The 18,600-nt window shown below is 54.1% G+C and overlaps 1 protein-coding gene across 6 annotated transcripts; it reads left to right on the forward strand.

Annotated features, from left to right (window-relative positions):
• Window positions 1-1,631: 1,631 nt before the first annotated feature.
• On the forward strand, window positions 1,632-15,143 carry DAPK3 (death associated protein kinase 3). 6 transcript variants are annotated; one of them, XM_086410139.1, is made up of 9 exons: window positions 1,632-1,678; window positions 2,977-3,131; window positions 8,940-9,300; window positions 9,565-9,694; window positions 9,948-9,996; window positions 10,636-10,662; window positions 11,757-11,909; window positions 12,625-12,670; window positions 13,132-15,143. In XM_086410139.1, the coding sequence occupies exons 2-9, from the start codon at window positions 3,070-3,072 to the stop codon at window positions 13,666-13,668; spliced, it is 1,365 nt and encodes a 454-aa protein (XP_086266265.1). In that variant the 5' UTR covers window positions 1,632-1,678; window positions 2,977-3,069; the 3' UTR covers window positions 13,669-15,143. The 6 variants fall into 6 exon arrangements, 4 of the variants coding, with proteins under 4 accessions (XP_086266265.1, XP_086266264.1, XP_086266263.1 ...); XR_015166845.1 differs by lacking the exon at window positions 1,632-1,678 and adding an exon at window positions 1,848-1,960 and having other exon boundaries at window positions 11,757-11,941; XR_015166844.1 differs by lacking the exon at window positions 1,632-1,678 and adding an exon at window positions 1,848-1,907 and having other exon boundaries at window positions 11,757-11,941.
• The last annotated feature ends 3,457 nt before the right edge of the window (window positions 15,144-18,600 follow it).

The following is an 18,600-nucleotide window of genomic DNA, read 5'->3' on the forward strand; positions in this document are numbered from 1 at the left end:
CCATTGCCTTCTCGTCAATGCTAGTTCTTATGTATCTTGAGCCTAAAAGGAGTCATAAGTCCTCAAGCATTTAATGGCAATACCTATCCTAGTTTGCATCTTTATGTATTTGCAGTATGGCTAACAGCTTCCCAGGTAGTGCTAGTGGTAACCCACCTGTGAATGCAAAGTGACTTGAGAAGTAGGTTTGATCCTTGGGTCAGGAAGGTCCCCTGGAGAAGAAAATGGCAACCCACTCCAGTATTCTTGCCTGGAGTATCATGGACAGTGGGGACTGGCTAGCTATGCAGAATTGAACACAACTGAAATGACTTAGCAACCCTGCTTATTTAACTTACATGCAGAGTAAAGAACTGAAGTGAAGTGAAGTCACTCAGTCGTGTCTGATTCTTTGCGATTCCATGGACTGGAGCCTGGAGCCTAATAGGCTACAGTCCATGGAATTCTTCAGGCAAGAATACTGGAGTGGGTTGCCATTTCCTGCTCCAGGGGATCTTCTCGACCCAGGGATCGAACCCAGGTCTCCTGCATTGCAGGCAGACACTTTACCGTCTAATGCTGGGCTGGAAGAAGCACAAGCTGGAATCAAGGTTGCCGGGAGAAATATCAATAACCTCAGACATGCAGATGACACCACCCTAATGGCAGAAAGTGAAGAGGAACTAAAGAGCCCCTTGATGAAAGTGAAAGAGGAGAGTGAAAAAGTTGGCTTAAAGCTCAACATTCAGAAAACGAAGATCATAGCATCTGGTCCCATCACTTAATGGGAAATAGATGGGGAAACGGCGGAAAGAGTGTCAGACTTTATTTTTGGGGGTCTCCAAAATCACTGCAGACGGTGATTGCAGCCATGAAATTAAAAGACGCTTACTCCTTAGAAGGAAAGTTATGACCAACCTAGATAGCATATTAAATAGCAGAGACATTACTTTGCCAACAAAGATTCGTCTAGTCAAGGCTATGGTTTTTCCTGTGGTCATGTATGGATGTGAGAGTTGGACTGTGAAGAAAGCTGAGCACTGAAGAATTGATGCTTTTGAACTATGGTGTTGGAGAAGACTCTTGAGAGTCCCTTGGACTGCAAGGAGATCCAACCAGTCCATTCTAAAGGAGACCAGTCCTGGGTGTTCATTGGAAGGACTGATGCTGAAGCTGAAACTCCAATACTTTGGCCACCTCATATGGGAAGAGTTGACTCATTGGAAAAGACTTTGATGCTGGGAGGGATTGGGGACAGGAAGAGAAGGGGACGACAGAGGATGAGATGGCTGGATGGCATCACCGACTCGATGGACATGAGTTTGAGTAAACTCCGGGAGTTGGTGATGGACAGGGAGGCCTGGCGTGCTGCGATTCATGGGGTTGCAGAGTCGGACACGACTGAGCAACTGAACTGAACATTTTACAGAGGAGAAAACTGCCTGGGACTGAAGCAGCCCCAGGGTCCGCCTCAGGAGCTGTCATGAGAGAGCTGGGCATAGGATTCGCGTATTTCACGCCCAAGAAAGGCAGGAATAGGGGTGCAGGACTTCAGCATCCTACTGCCCAGCTTCAGGACCCCGGTCAGAGGAGAAAGGGCGGGGCGGTCCAGGGACCGGAAGTCAGGAGGCCGACTTCCGTAAATTTGACCGACGTTCTTTACAGCCAATCAGCTGTGGGAGGCAAGCCTGTACCAAAGGTGAGGCCTCATTTTGGTGAGGAGGGCCGGACGCCCGTGGGCCGGGGCCTGAAAGGGGGCAGTGGGCGGGGATTCACGAGCGGTGTCTGTGCTGACCAATGGGCGGTGGGATCAACCTCTTGTGGGCGGGCTCTGGCGGGCGCGGAGACGACGCAAGGGTTGGCGCGTCGCGGCGGCCGAGGCGGCTGGGCCTGAGGACGCGTCGCCCGCCAGCGCGGCTGAGGAACAGGTCCGCGGCGTGGGGTCGAGGGTGCGGAGCGGACTTGGTCCGAGGCTGCCGGGGTAGGGGCTCCTGGGCGACTTAGTAGGGGGTACTTTTGGGGATCCGTGAGATGACTGGACGGGAGAAGGATCTGGGCCGGGGCCTGTGAGGGGCGTGGCGGCCTCTGGGACGCTGGAGCCGGGACGTTAAGGGTTGGGGGAATCTTGGCGGCGTCTCTGAAGGAAGCCGTAGGGGTCTGCCTTGGAGCTTGTGAGAAGGTTGGAAGAGAAGGATCATGGAGGAGACTCAGATGTCGCCCTTTGCGGGGTTCTGTTGTGGGTGTGGAGCTTGGGGCGGGGGCCTTTGAAACTTGAAAGAGATGTCTTCGAGGAAGGGGGAGGAGGAAGTTAACTTTGCTAGCACGGCGGAGGTCAGAGGGAGCATGAATGGGTTAGGGCCTTGGAGGAGCTTAGAAGCCGTTGTTCAGTTCCTGGTAAATTCAGGAAGGCGGGGGCAAGAGATGGGGTAAGCCCAGCGCCGCAGAGGATCTTAGTGACCAGCCGAGAAGGGGAGGGCATGTGGGGGCAGTGGGTAAGGAAGAGGAGGGGTTAAGCTTGCTGAGGGACAGGGAGATGGGAGTGTGTCGTAAATCTGGCAGAGAATCAGGGTGTCCCAGGGTTTGGGGGTGTGAAGAGTGTGGGAGAACTTATAGGAATTTGGGGGCTATGGATGAGATTGGGAGAAGCCTAGAAGGAAGAGGCAGAAAAAGACTGGGGTGTTGTGTGCAGAACCACAGATCTATGGCTCCTGGGAGTTATGGAGGTGTAAGTGGCTTGTGCACCTCCGTAACTCCCAGGAGCCATAGAGGAGGTGTAAGTGGCACAAGCCGGGCTAACACTGACCCCTGGGGCAGTGTGGTATGGAAATGAGATGACACGTGAAAGCGCCTCGCCCACCAAATGCAAGTGCCTTCTACAGGGAAGGTGGAATTTCAGCATGGTGGATCTGAAACCTATTTGGGGGATGCTGATCGAGCCTTTGACCCAGAAGTAATGACTGGCATCTCAGTCCTTTTCTGTTTCTCTGTCTCCTCCAGGGTCACAGCGAGAGGACTCCGTGAGGTACTGTTCCCGGACCACTGACCAGGTTTGTACTGGGGTGGAAGACGCTGGAAGGCAGACCGGCCACCATGTCAACATTCAGGCAGGAGGATGTGGAAGACCACTATGAGATGGGAGAGGAGCTGGGAAGGTGAGCAGTCCCCTCTGATGGGGCCCCGAGGAGGGGGGAGACCCGACCTACTGTGGGGTCTTCTGGGGTATATCCTCTCCTCCTGTCCTTTCTCCCGCTCTCCCCAAGCAGGGATGAGTCAGTATCATGTGCTGTGGGATGAGTTTGGGCTTTGGAGGGAGCCAGTCTGGGCCTGGAATTCTTGTTCCGACATCCCCTGTACACTTCCTTTGGGAAGAAACATGATCGAGTCCAAACAGCACCTAAGACAGTGCCTGGCCTATGGCATGAGAGCAGTAGATGTTGGTAAAGGTCTGTCTGTGTCTTTAAACCTCTCTTGTGGGAGGCAGTGGAGCCTCCCGGGCCTCCTGTCCGGGCCCACACCCTGGCCCATTGTTAGCATTCTTGTGGGAAAGAGCAGAAGTTTCCCAATCCAGCCGGGCAGCTGATTTCCTGCCAGGCCGGGCCTGGGAGCGTCCCCTGGGAGCTCTCCCGCCTCAGACCTGCCAGCTACCATCCTTTTTTCTGCTGAGCCTCAACCCTTATTTGGTGAGTTTGTTGCTGGCTGGCCTTCCCGGAGCTGCCTTGGCCGGCCCCATGATGTCACCAGAAGGGAATGTAAATAACTGAGCCATTCATCAGGCTTTTGCTGAGAGAGCCTCTGGGGCTCATTTGGGATTCTGAAGTCCCTCCTTTAGGAATTTCCTCTGGTAGAGCGGCAGGAAATGCAGGCCATCTCCCTCACCCCCACGGAAATCTCAGACTCTATTATTGAAAATGTTAGGGCCTTCTGCTGAGAGTAGCAGGCCAATAGTCAGTAAAACTATCATGTATGTTCCCTTTAACCCACCAATTTCACTCCTAGGAGTTAATTCTGTGGGTATAGCATATACGTAGACCTAAGATCTAGGGATGGGGAGAATCACTGTAAGGACTTTATGTGAGCAGAAGATGGGGCCTTTTCGGTGACCATCACAGCATCACTGCTTTGTCAACAGAATATTATGCAGCCATTAAAAAGAGCATGGCAACTTGTATAAAGCAAGCCATGTAGGAATTTTATTGAAATTCTCTAGTAGTTGTCAACTTTAATAATTTTATTATAATGTGTTTTATTTAACCTGTTAGGTCAAACTGTTACCATTTTGGTTGTCATTCATTATAAAAATTATTATTATTTAAAAAATATTTATTTATTTGGCTGCTCCAGGTCTTAGTTGCAGCACTCGGGATTTTTTTAGTTGTGGCATGCAAGATCTAGTTCCCTGAGTAGAGATGGAACCCACGCCCCCTGGATTGTGAGCGTGGAGTCTTGGCCACCGGACCACCAGGGAAGTTCCTATAAAATTTTTCAATGAAATAGTTTACTACGTGTTTTTGATGTGAAGCCTTTGAATTCTGGTGTGTCTTGTATGCTCACAGCACACCTCAGTTTGAATGGGTTGGACAGCTTCCGTGTGGCCAGTGGCTGTCATTATGGACAGCATTGCCCTATGTAATGATCCAGAACATTCTTAGAGACACACAGGTGAAGGATTAATGCCATGGAACACTGTGCATACTGTGCTGCAACTGTAGAACTTGTAGATATTGTTTGGCCATCTGACTCCTGGGCTGTTTTTTGTTACACTCCCATTCGTCTGTGAAAGGCTCTACCAGGCAGGACCATTATCATCCCCATTTTGTGGATGAAGAAACTGAGGCTCAGAACAGGAAATCAGCTTGCCCAAGGCCATGTAGACTGAAGGTGGCCAGGCAGGACTCAGGCCTTGAGACTAAGCCCTGCTGATTGCAAAGCGCAGGTGTGCTGGAGCCAGAAGTGGGCGTCTGGCTTCTGCTTTGAGTTAAGCCCAGCCGAGTTTTCTTGTCCTGGGAGTCATGGGCTGAATAAAATGGGAGTGAGTATTTTTGTGTGGATGTGTATGGAGGGTTCTCCCAAGTCAAGTCACCTGGGCAATCTTGGGAGATAAATTAGTCTGCGGTTGGTCAGTGTGGACGCCAGCCTGGTTTCTGTGTCACGGAGTGTGTCTGCATTCGTCACCTCAGGCTGCTGGAGGCTAGATGTCAAGGATCAAGGTGCTGCAGGCTTGGCTCGTCTGAGGCTTTCTCATTGGTGTGCGATGCCCCCTTCTCCCCGCGGCTTCATGTGGTCTCCCTCTGCGCGTGTCTGTGTCCTGACCTCCTCCTCTTACAAGGACACTTAACCCTGTTGGGTTAAGATCCACCCCAGTGACCTCGGGCTCCTTGGTGGCTCTGTGGTAAAGAATGCGCCTGCCAATGCTGGAGATGCAGGTTTGATCCGTGGGTTGGGAAGATTCCCTGGAGGAGGAAATGGCAACCCACTCCAGTATTGCCTGGAAAATCTCATGGACAAGAGGAGCCTGGTGGGCTACAGTCCATGGGGTCGCATCGAGTCAGACACAACTGTGCACCAGTGACCTCATTTTTACTAAATTACCTCTTCAAAGGCCCTAAATCACAGTAGTCAGATTTAGGGGTCCTAGGGGTTAGGATTTTGGGGGACACAATTTAGCACTAATAGTGTCTTGGTTTCCCTTCCCATGAACTCTTTTTTTGTGTGTTTTAAAGAAAATATTTATTTGGCTCTGCCAGGTCTTAGTTACAGTTGCAGCACATGGGATCCTTGATCCTCATTGTAGCATGTGGGATCTAGTTCTTAGACCAGGGCTTCCTGCATTGGGAGTGCAGAGTCTTAGCCACTAGATGACCAGGAAAGTTTCACCTCCCCCCTGCCATGAACTCTTTGTTAGTTTTTTGATTCATCTTGGAATAAAACTAGAGGGGAAGAAATCCTTGTATTTGAGAATTAGGCCACACATTCAGGCCTAGAGCGTTCCCAATAGGCAGCAAACACTTGGCATTCAATGACATTACTGTCGGAGTGTCATTGTGAGGTGGGAGGTGGACCTGGAAGAATTTGCTTGGTTGATGTAGGCAGAGAGGAGAAGGAAAGACATTTCAGGAGTGAGGAGTGTTAGCTAAGATGTTGACAGGGGCAGGAGCACAACGTACCCAGGGGACCATTGTGGTGGATTTAAGGGACTGGGGGGAGGCCTGATCAGGGACACGACATTTCTCATCTGACTGTACTCTTGGCTTTTAGACTAGTGTATGAGTTTCCTGTTGCTGCTGTAACAAATTACCACAATTTAGTGGCTGAGAAGAATATCCATGTTTTACGTCAAGGTCTGGGAGTCTGGAGTCTAAAACGAATCTGCTAGGTTGGTCCCTCCGGAGGCTCCTGCCTCTTCCAGCTTCTAGAGGCACCGCATCCGTGGCTCGTGGCCCCTCCCTCCATCCTCACAGGCAACAGCACACATCTTCCGTCTCTCTCTGCCTCTGACCCTCCTGCCTCCCTCTTATGAGGACCCTGTGATGACACTGGGACCACTGGGGAGTCCAGGGTCGTCCCCATCTCAGGGGCCTTAATTCTGTCTTCAGAGCCCCTCTGTCCAGTGAGGTGACACGCCCATAGGTCCCGGGGATTCAGACGTGGACCATTATTTAGCTCACCTTGATTGGAGATCATTTGCACTTCCCACCTGCCTATGTTGACCTTGCCTGCCCGAGTGGGCATAGAGCATGTCTGCAGCAGCCGCTGTGGCGCCTTTGTGCCTTGATGCTCACGCGCACAGCGGCTTTAGATGCTTGCCAGCTGCAGCTGGTACACAGTGTCCTAGTAAGGTCCGCTTACTGGGTCCCTTGGCTTTTCTGAAGACCCCGCTGGCTGGGCAAAGACACCCTCACTCATCTGTCTCTTGTTCTGCCTGTCCTGTCTGTGCTATCACCAACTGAAGAGATCCCCCTGTCCCCAGGGCCCATCTCTGCCACTCCTTCCTCTACACACTGGGTCCCATTTCTCTGAGTTGTCACATAGTCACCTTGTCCCCTTTCTCTTGACCCCTGGTGGGACCTGGTTGAGGTCTCTTGTGTGCCTTCTGTCTTAGACTTAGTCTCTACTTTCGCATGACCCATAGCCAGTGGGCCACATCCAGCCCTCGCCTAGTGCAGTATGGTCCACTCACGAACGTAGAATGATTTTTTACTTTTTTAAAGGGTTGTAAAAACACATACAAATTGTGACAGAGACCATATGGCCTGTAAAGCTTAAAATAATTATCCTCTGGCCTTTTTCACTCAATTCCTGAGTGAAAGCAAGTTAATGTAGCTAAGTTCCTAGACAGCAAAAGAATTTGGACATTGGACAGCTCCCTGAAGGACAGTAAATAGTTTCTCTCTTTCTCTTCAAATAACAGCTGTCTTGAGATATAATTGGCACACCATACTGTTTATTAAACTGTACAACTTAATGATCTTCCATATATTCACAGTTTTACAGCCATCACTATTAAATAATCTCAGAACATTTTCATCATCCCAAAAGGAGCTCCACCCCCCTAGTCAGTCACCCTCATCACCTCCTCAGCCCCTGACAACCAGAAACCCACTCTCTGGCCTGTTCTAGGTGTTTCCCATCAGTGGATTATACACTGAGTGTCCTTCTGCATCTGTTTCTCTCACTGGGCATCATATTCTCGGGGTCCATCCACATTGTAGCAAGTGTCAGGGCTTCACCCCTTTTCAGGACTGAGTAATGCTCCCGTGTGTGGAGGGACCACATTTTGTGTATGCTGTATCCCCTGATTGCCATTTGTCTCTACCTTATGACTGCTGTGAATGATGGTGCTCTGAACATTTGTGTACAAGTTTTTGTAGGGTGGAATTCCTAGGTCTGAAGGTAACTCCATTTTTAAGGTTTTAAGGAACCTCCAGACAGTTTTCGCCACAGCTTCCCCGTCTGGCTTTCCCACTAGCCGTGCACCAGGGTTCTAGTTTCTCCACATCCTCCCTCCTCTCTTGTGGAAACTTGTGTGCTTCTTTCACTCTGAAGCTCTTTTGAACTCAGTGGCTTTTTATATTTTCTTGGATTTTAAACTGTGATAAAATGTGCTCTGAAAAGTTGAATCATACAGAATCATAGCAAATATTAATAAAAAGAAAAAACCCCTCTTCACTGCCCTCAGTCCTGCTCTTCAGAGATATCTGCTGCTCACAGCCAGGCATGTGTCCTTCAGACCTCTTACCTGTGGCAACCTCTTACATGGCAACATACCTTATATGTGGTAAAACATGTACCTTTCTTTTTTTTGATTAACTGGTTTTTGTCTGAGCTGGGTCTTTGTTGCTGTTCAGGGTTTCTTTAGTTGTGGTGAGTTGGGGCTACTCTCTAATTGTGGTGCATAGGCTTCTCATTGCAGTGGCTTCTTTTGTTAAGGAGCACTGGCTCTAGGCCGCCTGGGCTCAGTAGTTGTGGCACTTGGGCTTAGTTGCCCCATGGCATGTGGGATCTTCCTGTACCAGTAATTGAACCTGTGACCCCTGTATTGACAGGCGGATTCTCAACCATTGGACCATCAGGGAAATCCTGTATCTTTCTGTTGTACCCAAAATAACCTCATTCCTTGTGTTCCTCTGCTGCTGTCTTCACTGAGCAGGTCTTCATGGGGGTCTGTCCTCTCAGTGCCTAAAGAATCAGCTTTCAAGACTGCAAAAAATTCCACCTGACTTGCCGTGATAGGGTCCAGCTTCATTTTGGTAAACATGGAACCATGTTGGTTCTTTCACTGCTGCAGACACTCTGGGCAGCCACTGTGTTCAGTGCCAGTTTGCACTCACGTGGAGCACCGCTGCCAGGGGTGCATTCTTGAGGTGGTTGGAACGCACTGTCCTGGGAAGTGGCCCAGGTCCCCAGAGTCCTGCGTCTCTCTCAGCACCTGCTTCCTCCTCCCCTCCCCTCTGTCCCTGCAGCGGACAGTTTGCAATTGTGCGGAAGTGCCGGCAGAAGGGTACTGGGAAGGAGTATGCAGCCAAGTTCATCAAGAAGCGCCGCCTCTCGTCCAGCCGCCGGGGAGTGAGCCGAGAGGAGATCGAGCGGGAGGTGAACATCCTGCGGGAGATCCGGCACCCCAACATCATCACACTGCATGACATCTTTGAGAACAGGACGGACGTGGTGCTTATCCTCGAGCTGGTCTCAGGTGGTGAGCTCTTCGACTTCCTGGCCGAGAAGGAGTCACTGACCGAGGACGAGGCCACCCAGTTCCTCAAGCAGATCTTGGATGGTGTCCACTATCTGCACTCCAAGCGCATCGCCCACTTCGACCTCAAGGTAGTCCACTGGGCCCACAACACAGAGTTGGGGAGGAGCCTGGCCAGCATGGGTGAGGACAGGGCTGAGAGGGTCCACCTCCCTTCTCCCATGGTGTCCTTGCTGGGGGCATTGAGGAGATGGATGGCTCTGGGCTGGACCTGTGGAGGGGAGTCAGCCCATACATACCCCACACACTGGGCCAGGCCAGTACTGTTCCCTGAGACATGGGGCCAGCAGCCTCAGAGGCCCCTGTCCATCCCCCTGCCTTTCTCCCCAAACCAGCCAGAAAACATCATGCTCCTGGACAAGAATGTGCCCAACCCACGGATCAAGCTCATTGACTTTGGCATCGCCCACAAGATCGAGGCAGGGAACGAGTTCAAGAACATCTTTGGGACCCCGGAGTTCGTGGGTGAGGAACGGGTGGGCCTGGGGGCACTGGAGCATTTCCAGCTGGCTTAGGGGGAGGCAGGCCCCCCAGGCCTCAGGTTTCCCATCGTGCCCTAGTGCTGGGCACCGAGGACTCAAGGCCTGGGGCAATCACCACCTTGGCTTTCCCTGCCAAGAGCCAGCCATGTCTGTGGGCTCTGCTACTCCCCTGGGCCATGTCCAGGGTGCCCCCTTGGGCACATCCGGCACCTGACCCTGTCTCCCTGTCTCTGCAGCTCCTGAAATTGTCAACTATGAGCCCCTGGGTCTGGAGGCAGACATGTGGTGAGTGAGGGTGGTGGGCCCAGGGCTGCCCTTGTTGCTTTTCCTCAGGGGACCCTCCTTTTGTGCCCGGGAGCTGCCGAGTCACAGCCACGGGCTGGGATGCAGCCCCTCCTCCTGGTCTTGGAGCCATGGGGCAGGGGCAACACAGTCTATTGCCTTAGGACAGGGGTTGCTGACCTATCCAGGCCTGTGAGCTAGGAAGAGTTCTCAGGTCTTCGAAGGGTTGTCAAAAACAGATGAGTATGTGACAGAGACTGTTTGTAGCCTGAGCCTGAAACACCCACTGTGTCACCCTTTACATTAATAGAAAGAGTTTGCCAGGTCTGCACTCAGCCACAGAGGCCTCAAGAGGCTCCACATCTGCGTGGCCTGTGGTGCCTTTGTGCTCTGTCTACCCTGCCCGCACCCCGGCCACTTTGAATCTGGACAGGCAGCCATGGCCAGAGGTGCCTCAGTGTTCAGTCCTGACACCCTTGGAGCAGAAGGTGGGACTTGGTGGGGGCTCTTTAGACCCTGGAGGGAGAGGGTCCCTGGGGCTAACAGGCCTGCCCCCCACCTGGCTGGACAGTCTTGGACTCTGGGGGTTGGGGTGCTAAGCCTGCAGCTGGGCTGACCCCATCTCTTCTGTGTGTTCTGCAGGAGCATTGGCGTTATCACCTACATCCTGTGAGTACCTGCCCTCCCGGGGCTTTGCTGGGTCATGAGGAGGGTCGGGAGGCTTCTGTGCAGGGGTCACAAGTGGAATGCAGGACCCTCAGTGAGCTGACCTGTTGCAGTGCTCACGGCCTCTGGATGGATGGACAACTGCGTGAGTGTGTGCAGGATAGAGTATGTTCAGGAGAGTTCCAAAGGCAGGGCCTCACCATGTGAAGTAACCACGCGAGGCTCTGGTCTGGAACTGTTGTCCCCTAGTCCTTGGGCTGTCAACTCCTCAGTGTGGTGGATTCAATCACAGGCCTTTGGAGATGGACTCAGCCTCCGACCCCTCCCCTTCCTGGAGGTTGGAGGCAGAACGAAAGTTCCATCCCTGTGACCCCACTGCTCTCCTCAACTGGCACCCCTCTCCTTAGGGCCTTTCCACAGACACCTCATTGGTACCAATTCAGGTGTGGCTGGAAGGGGCTTGTCATGAGCAAGAAAAGACACTTCTTTTATCTCTATTCTCTGGAGTTGTTTTAGGAAATGAAACAAAGACCAAATTTTATAGCAGTAGATGCTCCTGCCTTGGGTTTTAGGAAGTTTTAGAGTTTTGTGTGCCTGCAGTTGGGAGTGAAAACCAGCTATACATATCTCTCACCTAAAAAGTCATAGCATCACACACCCAGATCCATGCAGCGTGGTGGTGTGGCCTCAGCACAGCACACTGGAAAGACACCTGATGTCTGCGGTGTTGGCCAGGAACCCCCAGCACTGCCCCCCCAGCCCCAGTTAACCATTTTGCCTCTAACTACTAAGGGCTTCAGGGAAGGGACTTTGAGACCAAGCCTCTAAGACTAAGTCTATGGGGATACTTTGAGGTTCTGCAGAGATTTTGCTGACTCATTTCAGCACCCCTTACTGGCTGGGCAGTGGATTTTCCCTGCCTCTGGTTGGCGGCTGGGCGTATTTATGCAGGGTGACTGGGGGCCTGGCATCTGCCTCCCTCCCCATCTGCCCCCTCCATGGGCACAGTGGAGCTGAGTGGTGGCCTGGGCAGCAGCCTGGTCGTGGAGTGACCGCACACCTGTCTGGCCCCCCTGAGCCTGGTGTCTGTCTCCTAGGCTGAGTGGCGCGTCCCCGTTCCTGGGTGAAACCAAGCAGGAGACCCTGACCAACATCTCGGCTGTGAATTACGACTTTGACGAGGAGTACTTCAGCAACACCAGCGAGCTGGCGAAGGACTTCATCCGCCGTCTGCTTGTCAAAGACCCCAAGTAGGAGCACTGGGCCAGGCAGGGTGGGCCAGGCAAGTCCCCCAGAATGGGCGCTGTGGCCGAGGACAAGTAACGTGTCCATCTGAGATGCCACTCCCGTACCTGGGAGTTGGCCGTGGCTCCTGTTCTGGGCGGAGATAGCACAGGGAGGCTTAGGCTGGCCCTCTTAAAAAGCTGCTTCTTACAAAGCTTTTCATTTGTTGCCAGTGTTTAGGATAGGAGGTTTCATATAAAATTCTAAATTACTGTTTGGTTTTTTCCCTAGAAAAAGCTAAATATGCTGGCAACACAGAGCTTTCATTCACCCAGAGGTGCTCCCATGGGCTAGTCCTCCCCAGGCTCCTCCTCTGGGTGTCTGAGTTATGAGACCCCAACATTAGGTGTCAATGCTGTTAGCAGACAACATGGAAACCCTGAAGTCCATGTCATCCCCAAGCCCCTTGATGGGCTCCTTGTGGCCAGCCAGGCAGAGTGAGAGACCTTAATTGTGCCTGTACTGGCATGGTTGTTTCAGAAACTTGCTGCTGGGCTGCACAGTGACTTCAGGGACCAGGTTTCAGGGTGGTGACCCAGGGGAGGTGCCCTGAGTCAGCCATAGGTCAGCTCTGAGAACCAGAGCTGCAGCCGGAAGAGCGTGGACCACCCCTTCCTGCTGTGTGGGGAGGACGGTGAAGGCGGCACTCACGCAACTAACCAGTTCTGGGGGCTCTTCCAGGAGGAGAATGACCATCGCCCAGAGCCTGGAGCACTCCTGGATCAAGGTGAGGTAGTGGGGCTGCCCCCACATGGGCATGGTAGTTGGGACCAGCCCTCAGCATGGGCGAGGGTCCCCACAGGAGTCGGCCTAGATGCTGTGGGCACAGGGTGTATGTCAGTGTTGTGTCGGAGTTGTCTCATTGAACTGTTGGCTGGAGTCCACGGCCCCTCTGCATACAGCAGGGTGCCCTCCCCAGAACTTCTCATAAAGGGATCACCTCCAGGCCGAGGTCAGGCTTGGCAGCCTCAGTCAAGGGTCAGTGAATACTTCTGGCTCTCTGGTCTCTGGTGTGACCATGTGGTCTGCCATCAAGTCTCAGCTCAACCATCAGAGCGGGAAAGCGCCAGGACCACGTGTACTTAGATGGGCAGGGCCGTGGGCCAATATAACGTGGGTGGAGGGCCCGGGGACTGCCCTGCGGCCCTAGTCCAAGGCGCCCTTTCCTCCCCTCCTCTCCCCATGCAGGCCATCCGGCGGAGGAATGTGCGGCGGGAGGACAGCGGCCGGAAGCCAGAGCGGCGGCGCCTGAAGACGGCACGCCTCAAGGAGTACACCATCAAGTCGCACTCAAGCATGCCCCCCAACAATACCTACATCAACTTCGAGCGCTTCTCCAAAGTGCTGGAGGAGGTGGCGGCGGCCGAGGAGGGCCTGCGCGGGCTGGAGCACAGCCGACGCCTGTTCCATGAGGACCTTGAGGCGCTGACGGCCATCTACGAGGAGAAGGAGGCCTGGTACCGTGAGGAGAACGAGAGCCTAGGCCAGGACCTGCGGCGGCTGCGCCAGGAGCTGCACAAGACGGAGGCGCTGCAGCGGCAGGCACAGGAGGAGGCCAAGGGGGCCCTGCTCGGGGCCAGTGGGCTCAAGCGCCGCTTTAGCCGCCTGGAGAACCGCTACGAGGCGCTGGCCAAGCAGGTGGCCTCCGAGATGCGGTTCGTGCAGGATCTGGTACGCGCCATGGAGCAGGAGAAGCTGCAAGAGGGGGAGTGCAGCCTCCGCTAGGGCCGCCCAGGGTGCGGCATCCTCGGCCGTGGCAGGCCCCATCGCCCTGATGTGGCCCCACAGTGCCCAGGAGCTGGAGGCCGGATGCGGTCCGTGGGGCCCAGGAATCCACGGCCCAGGGAGGGCTTGGCCTGGCTCTGCCCCAGAGGCCTTCTCTGCACCGCCCTAGTGCCCCTAGCCCAGCCCCTCCCTCCCTCCTGCGGCTCCATTCCGGGAGCATCCAGGGCAGCATCACCTCAGGACCTGTGTGAGGGGGCGGCACATCCACGACGGAACTGGCCACAGTGGACACACACGCCTCACACCTGCCCAGGGTCGGGCTGGCAGCCTTGACGTTCAGAGCCTGGCCAGTAGCCTCAGGCTCTCCATTTGGGCCAAGTGTGTGGAATCTTGGTGCAGGGGCATGGGGGCTGTCTGAATGTCCTGGGGCTCAGAACTGAGGGGGAGCCTCTGCTCGACACCCTGGCTCCTCCACTCTGGAGAAGAGAAACTGCTCCTCCAGAGTCAGTGGTGGAAGGGCCTCTGATCCAGATCCTCCAGCCCCTCTCAGTGCAGGGTCAGTGGTGGAAGGGCCTCTGATCCACATCCCCCAGCCCGTCTCAGTGCCCCTAGCCCTCGAGGAGGTGTCAGTCTGGGGGTTATATTGCGGGGGGTGGTGGTGGCAGGGCACAGGGCCCGGGTGCGGTAAAGGAAGTATCTGCAAGGCTGAATCTGTTTTTGCCAAGGCAGGCCTCCCGTGGGGAAGGGGATGAAGAGCCTTGGAACCTCTCCTTCTTTCCAGCTCCCTGAAAATGCTTAGAGCCTTCAGCAGGGTCCCAACCCCGCCTCATCCCCAGCCCGATCCCATCGTACTCCCTTCTCCAGTGCTACCCTTGGACCAGCATCTCTCTAGTGGACGCCCTGGAGTAACTGCTAGGGGCCCTTGTTACCAGCGTCCTCTACCTGGAGAGCCCCAGGGTCCCTTACAGCCTGCCCACTTGCTGCGCTCCGTGCAGCTGCTGGAGAAGGCGCCCTAAGTGGTCTCTGTGGCAGTGCTGCTTTGTGCCACTAGGTGCTGCCCTGCAGCGCGGTCCAGAGAATGTGCCCTAAGAACCAGGCTTCAGCAAAACCTGGGTCCCAGCTGTGGCCATGCTGAGCTCCAGCGGCGTTCCCTGCTGCCATTGTGTTAATCCAGGGGCCCTTATGCAGCCCCCCGCCCTTAGTCCGAGAGGAGTCGTCGTAACAGAGGCCAGCCAAGGCCATATGCGGGGAGGAATGGGTGGGCAGGTGGGTGGCACTCTAGCCGTGGCCCCGGCAGGGCTCAGGCTACAACACCCTGCGGGGCTGAGGAGGGCACTGGAGCCTGGCTGTGGGGCTGGCAAAAAGGGGCAGGGCGGGCCCACTCTATGCCCCTCACAAGCACCATTGTGTGACACACACAGCTCTGAGCATGTGCCTGCTGCCAGCCTTAAGGAAATAAAATACACTTCCCTGGCTCCTGCTCTTCTCTGCTTGGCTGGGATGGGGGTGGCCTGCCTGGCAGTTAGCTGGCACCACAGCCTCTGTGGCCTCTTGTGTCTTCTTTCCTCTGTCGCTGCGGGCCCTCATGGCCCAGGGGGGTCTTGGAGGCTGCCCCTATCTTGGGGCTCAGCTGGGGACGTCTCTGAAGAGCTGGAGGCATCCAGGCGACTGGAGTTGGCTTGGAGGGGTTTTCTGTCCCTCTGCTCCTGAGACACTGTCAGGTCACGTGGGCCCCCTGCCTGCTCTGGGTGTGCCTGGAGGAGGTGTCTTTGCCACTCCTGCCCCCAGTCACCCAGCCTCTGGGTCTGGAATGTGGTTCCGAAGAGGGTCCCTCTGACCCGCTTCCTCCTTCCCAGTGGCCTGGTCAGCATTCTGTTCCCTCGTTCCCTGCATCTCCCTATTCCCCCTGTTTTAAACCAATTTTAGAAAAATTGAGAAGACTGTAAAATTCATTTTTCTTTTTTTATTTGGGGGTGTTCCTTTTTTTGTGGCCGTGAAGCACAGCATGGGAGATCTTAGTTCCCCAGCCAGGGATCGGACCCATGTGCCCTGCAGTGGAAGCATGGGACCCTAACCACTGGACCACCAGGGAATTACCTGTCCTTTTGGTCAACAACTTCCACTTTCAGAGTCTCAGTAGATTTCAGCCTGTGGCGTGGTCAAACCCACTCAGGTTTCTCCAGTCGGTCCGTGATTGTCCTCCACGGCTGGCGCCTGGTGGTGGCCCTTTGAGACAGGACTCTGAACAGCACATCCCCCTGTGATTCATTGCAAAATGCAGTTGGCCTGTGGCAGGAAAGGGGCGCCCAGTGTGGGTGACTGTGAGATCACCAAACCATTGTCCAGGTGCCACCTGGAAAAGAAATGGGCTTCCTTGCAGTGCTGGAGGGCCTCCAGACCCCAAGAGGGGTGAGCCAGAGGCCCCCTGAAGGCTCTGGGGCACCAGTGAATAGCATTCAGCTAGCCAACCTTTATGCAGTTAGGCTGTGTCAGGGAGATAACAGGAGGCAAAGGAGGGGCCTCACTCTCCCAGTCTTTCTGATTAAGGCTTCTGGGTAGAAACCACAGCCCCCTTTGGACTCACACCTGCCCTTTCAGAATCCAGAGCACTTCTGTGCTGAGGGCAAATTCCCCAGTGTCATCAGGGTCCTTGCTCTGAGATGACCTCTGCCCCCGACCCAGGTCATCTCGAGTTGCTTTCTCAATCTGTCGGCTAAGGGCACAGGGAACCACTGTGTGTTCACAAAGCACCTGCCAGTCTCTGTCCCCCACAATCATTTACTAATAGTGTTGACCCTTGGCAGAACCTGCAGGCTAACATGCTGTGATTCACCTTGTCTGGCAGGCAGGCCCCCAAGGAGCCCCTGCTCCTGCTCCCTACTCCCTTAAGAGCAGGCTGGCCTCATGGCAGTTCCTGATGACAGAATGCTGTGGAGGTGCTGGAGGTCACATCGGTGGGTAGTCTGCACAGACTGACTTCCCTCTGACTTCATTGCTGGCTTTGACGTGGTGAGATTTGTCCACATGTTGGACAGGCCTATGCGGCAAGTAACAGCCAGCGGGCAGCCAAGCCCACCAACCATGTGAGGGGTTCTAGCCATGGGTCCATCCCCAGTCCAGCCTTTGAATAAAGCCTAGCTTGGGCTTGCGCCTGAATTGCAACCTCCTGAGGGACCTTCAGCAGAGGACCCAGGTAGGCCAATCAAGACTCCAGGCCCACAACTGTGAGATGACAACACATGTTTTAAGGTGCTGGGTGTGTGGTAGCAGACTTGCACTGATGAAGGTGCACAGCAACGCGCCCCCCCCCCCGCCCCCGCAACTGGTTCACTGAGCGGCTCAACTCTCACTTCCCCTTTTTCAGAACCCCTTCCCTCTGCCATGCCCTCAGCCCCTTCTCTTTCAGGAGTGTGATTGGAGGGGCGGTGCAAGTTAGTGCTGAGTGCTACAAGGAGCATGGACCTCCCAGTAGGTCTGCAGAACCAGGGCTTCCTGTGCCTGGGTTTGTCTTCTTGCCTGCTTTTTGAGGGGCTTCCCTCGTGGCTCAGTGGTAAAGAATCTGCCTGCAATGCAGGAGAAGAGACATGGGTTCGATCCCTGGGTTGGGAAGATCCCCTGGAGGAGGAATGACAACCCACTCCAGTTTCCTTGCCTGGAGAATCCCATGGATAGAGGAGCATGGTGGACTAGTCCATAGTATTGAACTGAAGAGGCTTAGCACACACCCATGCTGCTTCTTGAGCGGGGTGGGGTGGGGGGGTGGGTAGGGGATGGGGAGTATGAACCATGGGAGCCATGAGTCCCGTCCCTCCAGCTGGTGGTGTCAGGATGGACCTGCCCAGCGGTTGGTTCATATGTGTGAAGCTTGTTGCAAGGAAGCCATTGAAAGCCCATGTTTATCTCAGAGCTAAGCTTGTGCAGAGGATGGTGAATGAGGGAGGCTGGAGTTCTGCTGCTGGCTGCACCCTGAAACTGCAGAGATCCTCCTCACTACCTACCGCACCATGATGGCAACAGCTGCTCCCATCAGAGACACTAGGAGGTGGGGGCGGGAACTCCTAGACCCTGCGGAAATGAATTAAATCAGAGCAACTCAGAGTCCCCGAGAACTCAGGCCAGCCAAGTGGTCCCCGGGCAGGTCAAATTCTCCAAGTAGATGTCATGACACCAGCTGCAGAGAGAGATGGTGGCGGGCACAGGGGTCATGATCATGCCTCTAGAGCCACGCCAGGAGAGGGTCTGGGAGGGCTCCAATTTGGGACGTTAGAGACCAAGCTTTATTTGATTGAAGTCACGAAAGTCAGAGAAGGTCAATATCATTGCCCCTTAGGTTCTAGTTGATCTGATGATTCAGCTCTCAAGAGGGGTTTAAATTTCGCCAAACAGCTCAAGAGGGTGCTTCAGGGGATTTCCCTGGTGGTCCAGTGGTTAGGGTCCTGCACTTCCACTGCAAAGGGCACAGATTCAATCACTGGTCAGAGAACTAAGATCTTGTATGCTGTAAGGTGCCCCCCCCCAAAAAAAAGTAAAAATGTGAATAAAAAAGTGCTTCAGGCTAATCTTTACCATTACTATCAGAACTGAGGTGTCTTTACAACTGATCTTTGCCACTGTTGCTTCTCTTGCCTGATAAACAGTCTTTCATCTCCGCATTCTTTTGTTTGCTAAGTGAAATGTTAGTCACTCAGTCATGTTCGGCTCTTTGCTACCCCATGGACTGTAACCCACTATATTCCTCTGTCCATGAGATTCTCCAGTCAAGAATACTGGAGTGGGTAGCCTTTCCCTTCTTTAGAGGATCTTCTGGACCCAGGGATCAAACCCAGGTCTCTCCCTTTTTGGGTGGATTCTTTACTGTCTGAGCCACCAGGGAAGTCCTTTGTTTCTTTAAGCTCGTTAATTATAGAGACCTGTTCTGGGATGCACACCATG

Source organism: Bos grunniens, chromosome 7 (assembly GCF_055505025.1).
Source record: "Bos grunniens cultivar Pamir isolate PY7600 chromosome 7, Bosgru_T2T1.0, whole genome shotgun sequence".
NCBI classification, from domain to species: Eukaryota; Metazoa; Chordata; class Mammalia; order Artiodactyla; family Bovidae; genus Bos; species Bos grunniens.